This window comes from Acinonyx jubatus, chromosome A2, assembly GCF_027475565.1.
Source record: "Acinonyx jubatus isolate Ajub_Pintada_27869175 chromosome A2, VMU_Ajub_asm_v1.0, whole genome shotgun sequence".
Taxonomy (NCBI): domain Eukaryota; kingdom Metazoa; phylum Chordata; class Mammalia; order Carnivora; family Felidae; genus Acinonyx; species Acinonyx jubatus.
In genome coordinates this window covers 165,415,289-165,432,096 of record NC_069383.1, presented here as the reverse complement: position 1 = coordinate 165,432,096, position 16,808 = coordinate 165,415,289, and the positions used below count along the sequence as shown (strand labels likewise).

Genomic DNA, 16,808 nt, shown 5'->3' with positions numbered 1-16,808 from the left:
GAGTCTGGGGGCGCCACGTGAGCGAGCGACCGCAAGCAAGCCACGACGCGGCTGACACGGAACCGTAGGCCGGCTCTCCGTGGGTCCCCGGCGAGCTCAGCCACAGCCCTCCGGCCGAAGACCCCACCTCCCCAAACGCGCGGTGAGCCCCGGAGCTCACACCAGGGGCCAGGCTGGCCCTCTCGCCCCGGCCACGGGGACACCTTCCCGGGCGAGTTCTCGGGCTCCCGGGTCGCACTCCCGCCCCCCCCCCTCCCCCCGCGCAGCTGCCCTCGGGGTGGCCAGGCCCAGCCCCTGCACACACCGTGCGCGCCCCGGCCCCGCGCCCCGCCCCGGCCCGGCCCCGCCCGCAGCCAGCGGGACCTTTATAGGGAGCGCCCGGCCGCGGCGCGCTGGGAAGTCGGTGCCGCCGCCCTCCCAGCCGCCCGCCCGCCCGCCCGCCCGCGCCTCCGACGCGGGGGCCGCCGCCGTCTCTGCGTCCGCCATGCGTCCCGGGGCGCCGGGGCCACTGTGGCCACTGCCCTGGGGGGCCCTGGCTTGGGCCGTGGGCTTCGTGGGCTCCGTGGGCTCGGGGGACCCCGCGCCCGGTGAGTGGGGCGGCCGGAAGGGGCGGGCGGGGTGGGCCACCCACGTGGGCCTGCCCGGAATGCGGGCCTTGGGGGAGACGTTGGGGGCACGGCGGCCGTGCTAGCCGCTGATCGGGCGGCCTCCTCAGGTTCAGTCCGGGAGGGCTTGGGGCTCCCCTCCCCCAGCCCCAAAGGGCCTGAAGGGGGGTCACCAGGAGGTCAGCAGAGCAGACGTGACTCCCTTTCACAATTGTCAAGAGTGGTCGTCTCGATGACGGCTGACATTTATTGAGCGCTTAGTGTCTACCTCTCGCCTCCTTGAATTCATGTGATAGCCCATTAATGTGTGTACTCTCACGCCCATTTTCCGGATGGGGGAGCTGAGGCGCAGTCACACAGCCCGTCGGTGGCCAAGTCAGGATTCGAACCGGAACCATCTATGTCCTGAAGCCCCAGAGAGGCGGGAGTGGGTTGGGGTGGGGGGGGGGGGTGGCAGGCCCCAGGACCTCCACCGGAAGTGTCAGATCCTCCCCAGCTTTGGCTTAGGCAGACGGGCCATTGGAGTCCCGTACCTGCCAGTTGTTAGGGGATGCCAGGCAAGGAATATCCCCACCGCTGGCCTCAGTTTCTCCTTTTAGAAGACGGGTGCCAGAGTGCTGAGTTCCCAGAGCTGCCCCCTGGAAGGAACCAGCGAGCTCCCGGAGATGGGGGCCGGGGCCATTCCCGCCCCCATTTAAGGGTGAAGGGATTGAGGGCTCTCTGCCTTCCGACCCCACCCGGCAGCCCCACCCCAGCCCCGCATGAAGGGGAGAGCTGAGCCCCCTCCCCGAAGGCCGTGTCCCCAGGGAGATGTGAGCTCATGCAAGGAGAATGTTCCCAAGTTGGAGTGAGTAAGAGGCGGGCCAGGCAAGGGGGGGCTGCTGGGCGAGGGGGGCTCTGCGTGCCCTCGGGCCCTGTCTAGACAGAGGGCAGAGGCGGAGAGGGGGCTCCAGGGCCCACTGACCCCGGCACGTCGAGCTCTGAGTGTTTGACTGGTTGGGCAGGACGCCAGGCCTGGGCCTGGGGGCCTGGAGCAAGGTCGGGGGTGGGGTAGGAACAGCTTCCCACCAAGAGTGAGGGTTGTGTGTGGGGTGGGGCTCAGAGAGGAGGAGGAATCCCAGAGGGATCGAGAGCAGAGCTGGGATGGGAGCACCTGTGCAGGTCTCTGCCCCTCCTTCCCAAGTTGGGAGCAAAATCATCCCCTGTGTAATCACCGAGCACCAACTGTATGCATCCCCCGTGGGTGGGGAGCTGGGTAGAAGGCCTGGGCGTTGGGAGCGGCATAGGAGGGCACCTCTGGTCCAGTGGTCGCTGTCCCCCTTGTCCACAGGCGGCGTCTGCTGGCTCCAGCAGGGCCGAGAGGCCACCTGCAGTCTGGTGCTGCAGACTGACGTGAGCCAAGCCGAGTGTTGTGCCACCAGCAACATTGACACCGCCTGGTCCAACTTCACTCACCCGGGGAACAAGATCAGCCTTCTGGGCTTCTTGGGCCTTGTCCACTGCCTCCCCTGCAAAGGTGAGCTCCTGGGCATCAGCCACGGGTCAGGGTCACCGCGCAGCAGGTGGGGCAGCTGCGAATGAGCTCCCCACCTTGGGGGTATGGCTGTTCGGAAGGGTGTTTGTGGGGGGACCCGGGGCTCGGAGAGAGACAGGGGACCTGAGGTTCCAGGCCTCAGCCTCCCTCTGTTGAGGATTCAGGAAGAAGCTTGGAGGACTCCCCAGCTTGGTTTCTAGCCTCTAGGCCCTTGCCCATGCTGAGCCCTCTGCCTGGATGGCCTTTCCCAGCTGCACCCCACCTGGTAGACCCGACTCACACCCAAGTCCTAGGAAGATGGATTTTCCTAACTGGCCACTGGGGTTTGTGACTCCACAGGCAGTGCTCCCAAACACTTGATCTCCCCATCACCCCAGATTCCAGCGATCTGTGGTGGGGCCACAGATGCATGTTTCATACGCGTGTCCCTTCTGGATCGTGTCCTGAGAAACGCTGCCTCTTTCTTCAGACTAGGAGCTCTTTGAAGGCAGAATGATTGAGTGAATAAGCCAAGACACATTCTCTGCTCTGGAGGAAGGGGTTGGGGATCCTCCCAGGCCTCTCTGGCCGGGGCTGAACCTGCAAGGGCCCAGAGGTAGTGTGAGGCATGGCTTGAAGGAAGTGGGCATTAGGACCAGGGTGTTGGAGTGTGATTAGGAGTTTGCCAGATGGAGAAAGCATGGGATCAGGCCCTAGTGGGTGGGGTCAGGGCAGGGGAGCAGGGAGGAGGCTGGAGCTGAGGGCCAAGCCCAGAGCCCAGCTGGCCACTGGGATGTGATTAATCCCCGCTCGGCCTGGCTGGGTGGTCTTGGACTCACTGCCATGTGCCCTGGCTGGCTCCCTCCAGAACCTACTCTGGGTTCTCGCAGGGGGAGGACAGACTTCAAAAAGTGCCTGGCCTGGGCATGAGAAGGTCCAGATCACCCCCCCCCCCCCCACCACCACCACATCTCATCTGGCCTTGGGGAAGGGAACTCAGTTCTCCCACTTCCGTTCTGCTTGTGAAGCCACCCAGAGGGAGCGTTTCCAGATGTGTGTGTGGGCAGGCAGCGTGGGAGGTGCCCAGGTGCGGCCCACATGCCCTGCCTCTGCCTGGTTGGGGGCACCAGTGCACCAGCTCATTTTATGCTCATGCTCCCCCTGTAAGGTGGGTACCCCAGTCAGCCTCACTTACACACAGGGAAACTGAGGCTGAACTCAAGAGCTCAAGTCTGCCCTCCAGGTCCACAAGCAACAGAGGTGGGGGGTTCCATCTGGGGCCTGGCCTGGAATTCTCATGCTGAGGGGCCCCTGGCTCTCCTCCACTCACAGCTGTGACACGGCCTCGATTTCCCCCTTCTGTAAAATGCTAATGAAGTGTCATCACCTCCTAGGGGTGGTTGAGAGACCGCAAGGAGCCTGGGAGGGCCTGTGAGAGGAGCAGCGCAGTAATAGGTCTGGGGGGGGGGGGGGGTGGGGAGAGCGAAGACCCCAGGGAGAGACTTGCCCTGGCCAGACCTGTTTCCCTCCCTGAGAAATAGGGCTGGCGGGGAGGGGTGTCCCCTGGGCTCACTGGGCTCAGGATGTGGGAAGCCCCCTCCCCAGAAAATGAGCCTCAGGCCAGGTGCCAACGCCCCACCCTCCCCGACGGCTCCTCTGGGTTGGTCCTGGCAGGCCCGGGGAACAGACGCGGCCGGTCCTCCCCAGGCCCGCTCCTGGACGGGGTGGGGCCCCCCTCTGATGACGCAGCCGGGCCCCGCGCCGGCCTTCCCATAACCGCGCGTAAATCAGGGAACACGCCAGCCCCAGCGGGTGGCCCAGCTGCGGAGCGACACCGGGACTGGGTACTGGAAGCTCGTTCCTGGACCCCCAGAACCGAGCGGAAACAACCCACTCCCGCCCGTTCCGAGCCCCAACTCCAGACAGACCCCCAAGCCCAGGCGCAGCCTCGACTCCCGGTCCACTGGGACCGTGGCTGATCTGGTCCCCAACGGATCCCGCACCCAGACTCTGAACCAGTCGTCCTCTCCGGGGTTCCCGGACTCCCGCCCGGCCTCCGGCGTCAGAGCAGGGACGGGGGTGCCGTGGGCTCCGAGGACGCCCGGCCTCGGCCACGCACCTCTCCACCACCGCCACCGCCACCACCACCACCACCACCACCACCACCACCACGCGCGCGTGCCCTGTGTCCGCAGATTCGTGCGAGGGCGTGGAGTGCGGCCCCGGCAAGACGTGCCGCATGCAGGGGGGCCGCCCGCGCTGCGAGTGCGCGCCCGACTGCGCTGGGCTCCCGGCGCGCCTGCAGGTCTGCGGCTCCGACGGCGCCACCTACCGCGACGAGTGCGAGCTGCGCGCCGCGCGCTGCCGCGGCCACCCGGACCTGCGCGTCATGTACCCAGGACGCTGCCGCAGTACGTGAGGGCGGGGTGGGGGCGGGGCCTGCGGGGGGCGGGGCCTGGCGGCGCTCTGAGGGAGGGGCCTAGCGAAGGGACAGCGCCGCCGGATTGGGTCTTCTGCCGGGGTCGGTCGGAATGAGGAAAAGCGGGGTGGGGTTTCGGGAAGGGAGGCTCACATGGGGTGCGAGATTGGGGTGCGTGACTCAGGGAGGGGCTTGCGGGTGCAACCAGAGGGGCGGGGCCTGGGTGTGGAACGAGAGTGGGCGGGGCGCGCGGAAGGGGTGTGGCTTCCGGCGCGGCCGGGGGCGGGGCCTGCGGGTGGAACCTGCGGCGGGCTGGCCCCCGCCCCTGACCGGTCCTGGCTCCCCGCTCGCAGAGTCGTGCGCGCACGTGATGTGCCCGCGCCCGCAGTCGTGCGTGGTGGACCAGACCGGCAGCGCTCACTGCGTGGTGTGTCGCGCGGCGCCCTGTCCCGCGCCCTCCAGCCCCGGCCAGGAGCTCTGCGGCAACAACAACGTCACCTACATGTCCTCGTGTCACCTCCGCCAGGCCACCTGCTTCCTGGGCCGCTCCATCGGCGTGCGCCACCCGGGCAGCTGTGCAGGTGTGGCGCGGAGCGGGGAGCAGCGGTGGGGCCCAACCTCCCGCCCCTCTCCGCGCCCCCACTTTTCTTCTCGTCCCTCCCGCTCTTCAGGCACCCCTGAGCCGTCGGATGCGGAGTCGGAGTCGGAGGAGGAGAACTTCGTGTGAGCCCGTGGGGCCGGCTTGGGCCTGGCGTTCAAGGCCTCCCCGTTTTATTTATTGCCACAGCCGAGTCTAATTTATGTCCCATGGACACTCCCCAGAGCCTGGGCCGGGACCACTTAGGAGGAGCCCTGGAGCCCCCTGACAATACCTTGGAAGGATTGGGGGAAGGGGGCCTGGGAGTGGGGCTGGTAGGTGGGGCTCCCACTCCAGGCAGGAGGACCCCATGCTTCTGCTCTAGGGGTTAGCTTAAATTATGGTCACCACGGAGAGGGCTGGGGATTGCCTGCCAGCAATTAATGAAGAGGCACCCCCGCCTTCTAGACCGCAGACTGGGAGTAACGAAGGGGTCCACGGCCCGGATGTGTATAAATGAGCCGCAGAACCTGCCCAGGCCCCAGATAGGCCAAGGAAGCAGCCACTGTCCACAAGCAGCTCAAGGACTCCAGGCCCTACCTTCCCAGTGCCTCCATTTCCATTTCCCCAGGACGTCCTGTGGTGGCTCCTGAGAAGAGCCCAGTGTGTCTCCTGGGGTGGGAGAGGCCAGAAGAGAGCACTATGTGTCCTGGTGCCCAGTGCGCTTTGGGCGGGACCCAGTGGGGCCCACAAAGAGCCCCTGCTCACCCACCGTGGGGTTTGTGTGCCAAGGCCGACTGCACACCCTGCCTCCTAGAGCTGTGTGTCTTAGCGGCACCCCTCGTCCCTGCTGCTCCATCCGAAGGGAAGGTCCAGACCAGGACCCCTCGGTCCCATGAGACTTGCCTTGGCCGAGCCTCTAAGCCCAGCTTCCAGGTGGACCCACCTCCACCACCAGCCGGCCGGGAGTTTTGACACCTGCCAGATGCTGGCTCTGGGCAGGGTCGCTGCCTCCTGTTTGCTCAGTGTCACCTCCCCGTGTCTGCATGTGGCAGAGGCTCAGACTGGACTTGGGGGGCCCAACAGGCAGGAGCCCACCTCCCCGCGTTTGCAGTGAGCCGTGCAGGGGCCAGTTGTTTTCATCCTCTCCTGGCCCCTCGGAAGTGCCTTACCTGTGACACCTAGAAAAGTGCCCTTGAGGCCACCTCCGCACCCTGGGGTCCTGCCTCACCAAAGAAATAAAGACTATGAAAAGCCACTTTGGAGTGTCCGAGCCTTGGTTTGCCTCTCTCTCTGAGCCTCTGTGCAGTCTCCTCTTGCTAGTGCTTCCACCCAGTCGGAAGCCTAGGGTGCTGTGAGGGTGGTGAGTGGGGGGCTCTGGGAGCATCTGGGGGAGATGCCTTCTGTCTCTGGGCCTCAGTGACCGCCTCTGGGCAGTGGGCGGCAGCCCGGGAGAGGGCTGAGGTAGGTGAGGTGCAGGGTGAGGCCGGGGGGAGAAAGGAAGCCTCCGTAGGGCAGGAGACAGAAGAGGCAGTCAAGATGGCTTAGGGCACTCCGGAGAAGCCACCGGGTTTAGGCTCCAGAAACAGAGGCCTGGCCTGGAAGGGCTGGGGGTGTGAGGGTCGCCATAACACCGTTAAAAATAATACGACGAGCATAACACCAGCTGGGACTTACCCAGACGTGGCCATATGTCAGCACTTTCTTCAGTGAATAACAGACTTCACGTGGGGCCAGGCCAGCCTGAGACTCTACACAGAGGACCAGGAGACCCCCCCCCCATCCCCATTGGTTTCCCCATCTATGCCTGGGTGTGGTTAGCTGGAGGCCGAGGGAGAGATGTGCTAGGCTGGGCCACTGCTTGGGCAAAGGCCAAGAGGCTGTCCTGAGTGCAGGCTGTCGGGTGGGGGTCGGCAAATCCAGAAGGGCCGGTGGTGAGGAGGGCGGGGAGGGGCCTGGGTCCCGAAGCCAGAGGACCAGATGAGGCCTCTGAGCAAGCAGCTCACGGTCTCAGGGAGGCTGTGGCCGAGCCAGACCCTTGGCCTCGCTGAGACAGAAACTCGAAGGATCGTGGATGGGCCCTGGAGGTGAACCGTCGTGTCTGGTTATTCAGTTAACATTTTATTTGGTCATTTTGGCCCTTTGCATTTGGAACCGATGCCCTCTCTACCCCACCCTCCACCCCACGGATACACCAGGCTTCCTGGAGTTTGGGGGCCCACGGATGCCCTGCCCCAGCCATGGAATTTCCAGGCAGGAGCTATCTGAATCATTTACCACCTCATTTGTGGACCCCGTGCTGTTGGGGTTCAGGCAACTCCTGCAGGAACCCAGCGGTCCCGGGCAGCGGACTGGGCTGGGGCCCGTTTGGGCCTTCGAACCACATCCTGTATCCAGCTTACGAAGGCAGACACCTGCGTGTACACATCAGGGGTCTTGGGGTCGCCGCACCAGAGTCCAGAGAAGGAGACCAGACCATGTGCCCGGTTCCTGCACACCAGGGGTCCCCCAGAGTCCGCCTGGGGGTGGAGGGAAAGGCAAGGTCAGGGGTCCATCTCTGGGCCTCTTTCCCTGGCCTCCCTGCCTCGAAACCCTTCCGAGGCTTCCTAGCGCCCCTCCAGCAAAAACTAAACTTACAGCCTTCAAGGGACTTGAGCATCTAGCCCCCACCCATCTGTCTGCACTCCTTTCCCTAGGTTCCTGCCCCACCAGCCTTCTGGGCTGTTCCTGAAGCAAACCAAGCTTGGTCTGGCCTCTGGGCTTTTCCATATCCCTGAGACCTGTTACCGCCCCCATTGGACACTGCTGGTATAAATATACAAGTCTGCAGTACTTTGTGCAGTACACAACTTGCACAGCTGTACATGGCAGCCCTGTGATGGGTGTCTCTGCCTGGCATGCCTTCCCTCAGATCTCCTCAAGCCTCCTTCCAGTCTCAGCTCAAAAGGTGCTCTCCTCTGAGAAGCCTTCCTGAATACTCACCCTAAAATTCCCGCTTCCTCCCCTCCTCTCCCCTTCCCAGTTGTATCACCCTAACTGTAATCTGAAATCACCTCTGACCCTAGGAAGTAGGTACTATTAGTGTGGCAGTTTTACAGGTAAAGAAAGGTCCAGAAAAGTGAGGTGACTTTTCCAAGGCCACACACCTGGGAAGTGTCACAGTCTGGATTTGGACCCATGCGGTTGGACTCCAGAATCTGTTTTGAATCACTCTCTTGCCAGGGACAAAAAAACCCTCCAGGTTGTTTCTCCCTCGGCACCAGGGCCAGGGTTGCCCAGAGTCCACGCAGGGTCTCCGGAGCAGGAACTCCTTGACAGAGATCTGTCACTGCCCCCTACTGAACGCTGCTTATAAATACACAAATCTGTAGCCCTTTGTGCGATGCGCGATCTGCACAGCTGTAAGTGACAGCCCTGTGACCTCGGAAAAGTCTTTGTCCTTCCAGGGTCTCAGTGAGGCTTCATCTGGTCAAAGGTGAGCTTAAGGACTTAGTTCCCAAGCCTCTGCCTTCTCTAACCCTGTCTGTGGGCCTCGGTTTGCCCACATTGCAGGAAGGTAGGGTGGGGACCCAGTGTCTCACCGAGCAGAAGCCACGCCTCCGGCGGTCCCCACTGTGGGTGCAGAGCATGGCAGGGCTCAGCTGGCCCTTCCAGGAGCTGTTGCAGACGTCCAGGCCCAGCACGCGGACTTCGGCCTCCATCAGCCCGGGTGGCAGGTCCTCGAAATCGGATACAGAGCCCCAGCCAGCCACCCGGCAGCGTGCCCCCGCCCTGAGTGGCGTGGCGTCTCTCCGTGGCAGCCTCAGCAGCCCCACCGCAGGACCCAGGACGGCAGAGCCGTTGAGCTGCAGAGAGACCGCTGAGTTTGGGTTTACCCCCAACCACCCATCAGTGCTCCTGCCTCAGTTTACCCATCATGACGCCTTGGCTCTTTGTGGCCTCGTGGCGAGAAGTCAGCAGCCGCTGCCGTGAGGCTCAGGAAAGCCTCTTGCTGCCACGCGGGCCTGCCCATCAGGCCTCACCCGTTCAGACCAGGACGCTGGCCTCCCCAGCTGCCAGCGGTGTCCTTCCGACCAGCATCTCCCCTGCTCGCAAGCTCTCCCATGGCTCCCCATTGTTCCTGGGACAATACGTCCTGGCTCACCATTCAGCCCTCCCCTCTACCCAGAATGAATTTACTGTCATTCCCTGGTCCCCACCACCCCACCCCCACTCCCCCCTCCCGCCCCCCGCCGGAACACCCTCCCTATCCAGCCTTCAGGTCTCAGCTTAGATGCCACCTCCTCCAGGGAGCCTTCCTAGACTCCCAGGATAGGACAGGAGCCTCCTCCGGGTTCCATGTGCCCCTGCCAAGGCCGATTTACCCAGCTGCCACCGAGTTGGACCGGAAGCTCTAAGGGGACCGGCCCTGGGGTGTCCAGGGCCCAAAACAGCTGGTGGGCGCTCAGTCAGCGTTTATGGGATGAATGACTCAGGCCCCTGGTTTTGGTACTCACTCCCTAACCGTGGCCATATCCTGACCGTACCCCAGCCTCAGTTTCCCCAGCTGCATAACGGGACCGGTGACCAGAGCTGTGGGCTCCAGGTTTTGGGGTTTCGCAGATGAGCAAAACCCACATGCCAGCTTTGGCCGCGGATACTCGCTGCCCCCCTTTTCATTTTGCTTGGAGAACAGCCCCCGCCCCCAACCCTCTCGTTCCCAGGAACCTATTTCTGTTACGCTGAGTATCTCTGTTTTGACCTTTCACCACATTTGGACAGCAGGCCTGAGGTGTTTTCCCTTGAAGACGGAGGCCCTGGGGGCCCCTGGAATTGAATTTGGGGCACCTGAGCGTCCTGCGGGGGGCGACCCCCAGGCAGGCAGGGGTGGGGGTGGGGCGCTCAGAAAGGACGCACCTGTGTGGGCAGGGAGGGAAGGAGCCACTTCCTGCCCGGAAACCCCGCAAAGGGCCTGGGGGGCAGCGACTAGAGTGTCTGGTGTCCTAGAGTCTCACACGCTTCCCCTTTCAGCGTGAACATCGGGGCCTGCCGTGCGCTACAAACGGCCATAAGGAGATAAAAATCCCTGTGCTCCAAGTCTGGGGGAGGAAGCGGTGAACGTTGGTGAAGAAGCAAATGGTTTCAGCTGTGGGGGACACAAGGAAGTTGGGACAGAGGGACGGGATGGGGAGATGGGGGGGCCGGGGGAGGGCAGGTGACAGGGGCTTCTCGAGGGAGGCCCCAGAGGAGGGGACTTTTGAGGGAAGACTGGGAAGGGTTGAGGGACAAAGCCATGCGGTGTCTGGGGGAACGGCGCCCTGGAGGGGACGCAGCCAGTGCAAAGGCCCGGGCGTAGGGGGCATGGGGGCAACACTGATGGCTCAGTCTGCCCCCAGGGGGCACCGAGGGGGCAATGTGGGAGGCACAGAGGGCAGAGGCGGGACATAATCTGACTCGGGTGCTCACAGGACCTTACAGCTGTTTTTAAAACATGCGGGGGTGGCCAGGGACGGGCCAGACCCGCGTCCGGTGCCCCCCAAGGCTCACCTGCAGTAGACAGATGTCGTTGGCGTGGGTGGTGGGCTGGTAGTCCGGGTGCCTGACGACGGTGGAGATGCCCAGCACCTGTCGTGTGGGCTCCGAGCTGTGCAGGACGTGAGCCCCCAGCACCACCAGGCCCATTCGGGAGTCCCTGCAGGGGGAGGGGCAACTGAGAGCGAGCCTGGGGTCTCGGCGTCCCCGTCTGCAGAACGGGGTGCGGCCCCACGACCATAATTACGTTTATTTCTGTTCCCACCTCAATTACAGCCTTCACCTAGATAGGCGCGCTGTTACCGTTAATACATATTATCACGAGGTACTTAGAACAGGGGCGATACTGCCTACGTTTCTTACAGCCCCCCCCCCCTCAGTTACAACATCACCCCCAATATTTTCCGTGGCAACGCCGTGGTTATTCAACAGGAAACCCGGAGCGGACCCAGGGCTGCAACCCCGGCTGTGGCCACGACGTCGCTCTCACACGCTCTTCTCGCCGAGCCCCCCCTTGCCGTCCGGAGCCGGGGGCCTGGGGCCCGAGTGGCAGCGGCGGGGGCGGCCCCCCGGGTGGGCTCACCTGTGGCTGAAGCAATGGGCCGCGGAGACCACCCAGCGGGAGCGGAGCAGGAAGCCTCCGCAGTGGTGCTGGCCCTCGAAGGCCACAGACACCATGTAGGGCCGGGAGTGGGGCTTCACCTCGTGGCCCCCGATGATCCGGGCTCCCCGGGAGCCTGCAGGAGGGGCGGGACAGAGGGGTGATGCGAGCGGCTCCGGCACCTGCCGGGGTGGGGGTCGGGTGGGGGCGAGGCGCCCGGACGAGGTCCTCGAGCGTGCCGGGAGGGAGCCTGGACTCCAGAAAACCCTGGGCCTGGGCCTCCACCCCGGCCCCCAGTCCCAGCTGAGGCCGAGAGGGGCAGCGACCCAGAGGGCTGAGTAGCTGCACGGGGTCGGGGGATCTTACCTGGGGGCCCCGTAGGCAGCGTGAGGGCCACAGACACTGCCAGCAGCAGGCGGCCCAGCTCGTTCGCCTGGGGCCCCATGGCTGTCACCGGCTGGTGGCTCCCTCAGAGCTCTGCGGGACACGGCCCGGAAAGGGGGAACCTGGCTGTGGCCTGTGGTGGGAGGTCGGCCAGGCCACACCAGCAACGCCCAGTTCGGTGCTGGCGCCTCTGGGAGGCCTCGGGCCGTTGACGGTCCCAGACGTCCAGGAGGCCAGGACGCAGGGCGGCGAGGGGACGAGCGCGTGGCTCTAGGAACTGCCCGCCTGGGGCAAAGCCTGGCTCTGCAGGGCCCGGAGGTGACCCCAGAGGCCACTTACCGCCCCGTGCCTCGGTTTATCCAGCATCTGCCCACGGAGCACGTGCAGGGAGCTTCCTGCAGCGGCCAGGACCCGGCCGACAGGCATCGTGCCCCCAGCTGCCTCCTGGGCGTGTGGGGCCGCCTCTCCAGCCGGACGGGGTCTGGCCCCATTGCCACCTGCTCCCCCTCTGCAACTCCGGCACCGACCTCAGGGCTGCGAGTTCCCCGGAAAGCCCTGAGATGGTTGCTGCCTTTGTTGCACTTACCGAGTGCCTACTGTATACAGCCTCTGGCAGGAGCTGGAGATAGGAGTGTGGCAGTGACCGAGGCCCCCCCCCCCCCGGTGCCCCTCCCACTCTGCCGGCCAGGCCACCTCGTGGAGCCGGGGTGGTGGCCGTCCGGCTGGCCATCACAGGGCAGTAGGGTGAGGCCATGTGATGCTGGAGGCCGGCGGGCGTGTTCCGGTGTCGCGGGCTGTGGGCCCACACCGAGGGGGCTGAGGTTTCTGTTTTGGGGGGTGTGGGGACAGGGCGCTAAGGCTGGAGCCCCCAGACCCGCAGCCCATCCCCACCCCTCCCTTAGGCCCCGGCCGCTCACCCAGCCTCCCCATGGTGCGCGGCCGCAGCAGCACGGCTGGGAAGTGTCCTCACCCAGCTCCCGGGACGCCACGAAGAGGTCTCAGTGGGGCACCGTCTTGAGCCCCCTATGGTACCACCTCTCAGGGTCCCTGCGAGTCGGGAGCCTGTGACCGCAGCCCCAGATGCTGCCCAGACTCGAACTTGCCTGGCATGTCTGTGTGACCTCCCGGGGCCGCTGGGACCCGTCACCACACGCCGGTTCTGACAGCTCTGGGCTCAGAAGTCCTGACACCCGGGCGTGGGCAGGGCTGCTCCCCCCAGGGCCCCAGGGAGCCCCGTCTCCCCCCTTTCCAGCTTCCAGAGCAGCACGGGGTCCGCCCGGCTCTCTGCCTCCCTCTCATGAGGACCTCGTGAGGACACTGGGCCCCCCGAGCCCCCAGGTCACCCCCGCCTGGTGATATGACAGGTGCCTGGTCCCGGGACCGGGACAGGGACGTCTTTGGGGCCGCACTTAGCGCCCCCCGGTCCATGTGTGTCATCACCCCATTTCACAGACAAGGTCCAGAGCCGCGAAAGCAGCGGGGTGAGGGGGAACCAGCTGGCCTGGAGGAGGCCCCCGGCCTGTCTGGGTTTGAGCCCCGTGAGGCCCACTGATCAGGTATTAAGTGAATGTCTCGCTAAGCCACCATGTCCGTGGTGACCCGTCAGACCAGCCGGCGGGAACCAGCACGGCCGGGAGAACCCGCGGGAAGAAACCACAAGGTCAGCGTCACGGTTGTTTCTGCCAGCGTCAGACCCCATGTGGCCACCCAGAGCCCTGCGGTGGCCGTTTCCGTGAGGGGCCACGTGGGGCCCTGTCTGCTCTGGGGCTGCCCCAGACCTCAGTCAGTCCCCCTGGCCACACTCCTCCTGAGGCGCTGCGGGGGGGGGGGGGGGGAGGGCATGGCCCAAAGCTGCAGGGGTCCCGTTCGGTCCTACAACCTGAGGTGGTCGGCATTGTTTGTACCCCCGTGACCGATGGAGAAACCGATACGCAGAGAGGGCAAGTGCCTTGGCCAAGGTCACACAGCAAGGGAAGTAGGGGGTCAGGGCTGCGGCCTCAGGCCGGCCCCTGTTGCCTCTGCCGATGGCTGATTCTGCCCACAGCCAGGCCTGTTTCCTTCCCATCCGGTGAAAGATTATGAAACAAATAACCGTCCTTCCTGGTCAAACAAGCGAGCTTCCCAAAGCCCCGAGGAGCGGGTCAGGGGTCAGTGTTTCCGTTTCCCAAACTGAGGCCCAGAGAGGGGAACCTGACTTGTCTGGGCTGCCCAGCACAGGGTCCGACACCACAGCTCTGGACTTCAGTCCTTGAAGGGTCTTCCCGCAGAAAATTTGGGTGGCTTTCCTGGTCAGAGCAGGCTCAGCCATGACGATGGTGACAATGACGGTGATGATAACGACAGCTCCCTTTACTGAACGCTTACTTTCGTCGCGGATCTGTTGGAGCTCTTTGTACGTCGAGGAGATTAACTCACGGTCAGATGGATTTCTTCTCCTGAGCGAGCTTGGATCGGGTGCCGAGAACCCAGCCTCCCCGGGGGTGAACGTGGACTCTGATGACGTGCAGAGGGGACCCAGGGCCCACGTGGCCAGAGCCGGTGGCTCCGTCAGACCTCGAATGCTCCCGTCTCCCTTACCTTCGGAAGCTGGAGCTCCCAGGGCCGTCCCACGAGCAGGCCCAGTCTACCCAGGTCCGGCGGCCCCAACCCTGAGGGTGCCCAGCCCTGAGGGTGCACCCTGAGGGTGCGTTCACCCCTCAGCCCGGGCCAGGGTGTGGAGGCCCGGCTCAGGAGGCGCACAGCCCCTTTCGGTGGCAGCAGGGTCGTAGGAGAGGTTCTCGCGGCGAGGAGAGGCAGTGGGCGTGTGTCTGGAACCACGGGAAACTGGGGAAAAGCTCACAATCTTCCCAGAAGACGGTGGGCGCGGCGTCGGGGCCCGGGGACCCCAGCTGGCCCGCGTGTGCCGGGGCCTCGGCGGTTAGCGGGACGGTAGCAGCACTTAGAAGGGCCCAGGCCGGCAGGCGTCCCTCGACGACGCTTTTGCTTCTCTCACTCAATTGAACGAGCATGCCGAGGAAGCCGCGTCTGATTTCTTGACACGGATGGTGCGCCCGCCGCCAGGCCCAACGACACCCCGCGTTCCCGCAGCGCCTCTCAGGACTCGGCCCTGGCGAGCGTGGGGCTGCGACGCACGTGCCTGCCTCGCGCGGACCCTCCCTGGCCCCGCGCCTAAAGGCCTGGCAGAGAAGGGGTGCGGGGTGGGCGCCTCGTACGGGGGGATCCTTGAGCGAGCCCGTGCCTCCAGTGGGTAAACTGAGGCTTGAGGGCCCAAGCCCCACCACCTCTGCCCGCCTCGTCTGCCTTCATGGCTCCAGATTTCCATCTGGGGAGGGCACTGGGGAAAGCAGCCTGGCCAGAGCTGCCCCCCGCCCACGCCTGGGGCACAGGTGACCCTGGGGCATCTCGAGATGCCCAGCGAAGGGTCAGCGAGGGGCTGGGTGCCCACCGGCCAGCTGCAGTAGTGCCTGCCATCCTCCCCACGGGGCGGGGGGGTGGTCACAGTGCCCGGCGGGAGGCAGGAAGCCACTCATCCCACGGCTGTTTACTGAGCACCGGGGACACAGCAGCAGGGAAGACAGGCCAGTGTGTGCCCGGTGGACCGAGCAGATGATGTCGTCTGCCAGAAACACTAGGTGGTAAGACAGTGGCCAGAGAAGGACGGGGAAGGGGGTAGGGCTTTAAAACAGGGAAGCCTGGAGACCCAGTAACAGTGGACAAGTGGGGAAGGTCCTCCTGGAGGTGGGCACAGAGGGTGCAAACGCGGGATGTTGGGATGCGGGTGGGGGAGGTGAAGGGAGGGCCGGGCTTGGCAGGGCTCAGCTGGACCCGGGATTAGGCTGCCGGGTCCTGGGGAGCCACAGCAGACGTCTGATGGGGACAGTGGCGTCCACAGAGGAAGCAGGGAGACCTGGGAGGCTCCGGGGCTGGGAGGTGGGGGGGATGACAGGACACAAGGCCCAAGCTAGGGTCATGGCTGGGGAAGGTGAGGGCGTCTCTGACTCAGTGACAGGGGACGGGTGGGCTCTGGGGGCCGGCACAGAGCCCGGCATGAGAGAGTCCTGAAGTCCCAGGGCCTCAGAGGACATCTGGGGGTGGGGGTGGGTGGGGGGCGGGCAGAAGCTCAGGGCAAGGGCTGCTGGGCAGAGCCCTGGTGGGGGGGGGGGGGCATGCCCAGGACAAGCAGGGGGAAGGAGTGTCATCAGGGACACGGTGGGTGCAAGTGGCCGGGGGAGGTGTGGGCCGAGGGTCCAGTAACCAACCATGCCCCCGGACTGGGATGGGGGCTGCAGGGTGCCGAGCGAAGAGGAGGGGAGTGGGTGATGCGGCCGCCTCTTGGGGAGAATGCGCAGCTCTGGCCCACGGCACACCCCGCCCTGCCCACCTCCCGGCCATCGCCTGCCACATGTGCCACCGGGGATGCCCACCCACCGTCTCTGCCTCATCTCCCTGTCTCCTGCGGCACCACCTCCGGGCTGGCCCCCTGGAAGCGGTCTGTGGATGTCGGGGTCTCTGTTGGGGACCCCGAGAGCCTCAGGGAGGACTTTGCTTTCGATCTGAGGGAGGCGGGCACCCTGGGACGTTTAGGGCTGGCGAGGGACAGGAATGGCTTGTCACCTGCCCCTCTCCACCCGTACGCTCTCCTTTCCCTCCGGTCCCTGAACAAAACGCAAACCTCAAAGCTCGCATCATTTACGTAGTAGACAAAAAGCGCCCCCTCTCCGAGGACAAGGCTTCTGCAACTCTGGCACCTAACAGCATCAGGGGCTCAAGAAATGTTTGGGGGCGTGACGGACACAGAGGCAGAGGGGTAGCGGTGAATGCACGCATGGCCCGCTTTTGCCGAGCCCCTAGCGCAGGGTCAGACCGGCCGAGCACCTGTTACATAAACAAAGTTTTATTGGCACACGGCCCCACGGGTGCATCTGTGTGCTGCCTCTGGCCGCTCTCCCGCTGCAATGGCAGAGTCCAGGCCTTGCGACACAGATCGGCCTGCAATGCTGAAAAGTGCTTACTACCTGGCCCTTTACGGAAAAAGTGCCAAGCCCTGAGTGGGCATGTGCCTGAGTGGGAACAATGCTGTTCCAAGGCATCGTGTATATTCGCTCCATCAACCCTCCCAGCGGTCCTAGGACGGGGGAAATAAGGCCCAGAGAGGTTAAGAAACGGACCCAAGGGCACACAGGATACGCGGAGCTGAG

At 64.7% G+C, this 16,808-nt stretch overlaps 2 protein-coding genes across 5 annotated transcripts; one reads left to right on the top strand and one right to left on the bottom strand.

Annotated features, from left to right (window-relative positions):
* Window positions 1–388: 388 nt before the first annotated feature.
* FSTL3 (follistatin like 3) lies at window positions 389–6,372 on the top strand. 4 transcript variants are annotated; one of them, XM_027049479.2, is made up of 6 exons: window positions 393–587; window positions 1,936–2,121; window positions 4,314–4,529; window positions 4,891–5,118; window positions 5,209–5,260; window positions 5,583–6,372. In XM_027049479.2, the coding sequence occupies exons 1-6, from the start codon at window positions 485–487 to the stop codon at window positions 5,632–5,634; spliced, it is 837 nt and encodes a 278-aa protein (XP_026905280.2). In that variant the 5' UTR covers window positions 393–484; the 3' UTR covers window positions 5,635–6,372. The 4 variants fall into 4 exon arrangements, with proteins under 4 accessions (XP_026905277.2, XP_026905280.2, XP_026905279.2 ...); XM_027049476.2 differs by having other exon boundaries at window positions 389–587; window positions 4,891–5,260; XM_027049480.2 differs by having other exon boundaries at window positions 396–587; window positions 5,209–6,372.
* A 661-nt stretch (window positions 6,373–7,033) lies between these two features.
* Window positions 7,034–13,634, bottom strand: PRSS57 (serine protease 57). Its single transcript, XM_027049483.2, is given in 6 exon segments — window positions 7,034–7,485; window positions 7,487–7,633; window positions 8,696–8,959; window positions 10,641–10,785; window positions 11,209–11,362; window positions 11,593–13,634. Coding segments are annotated over 6 exon segments (879 nt in total). The 5' UTR covers window positions 11,672–13,634; the 3' UTR covers window positions 7,034–7,395.
* Window positions 13,635–16,808: the final 3,174 nt, after the last annotated feature.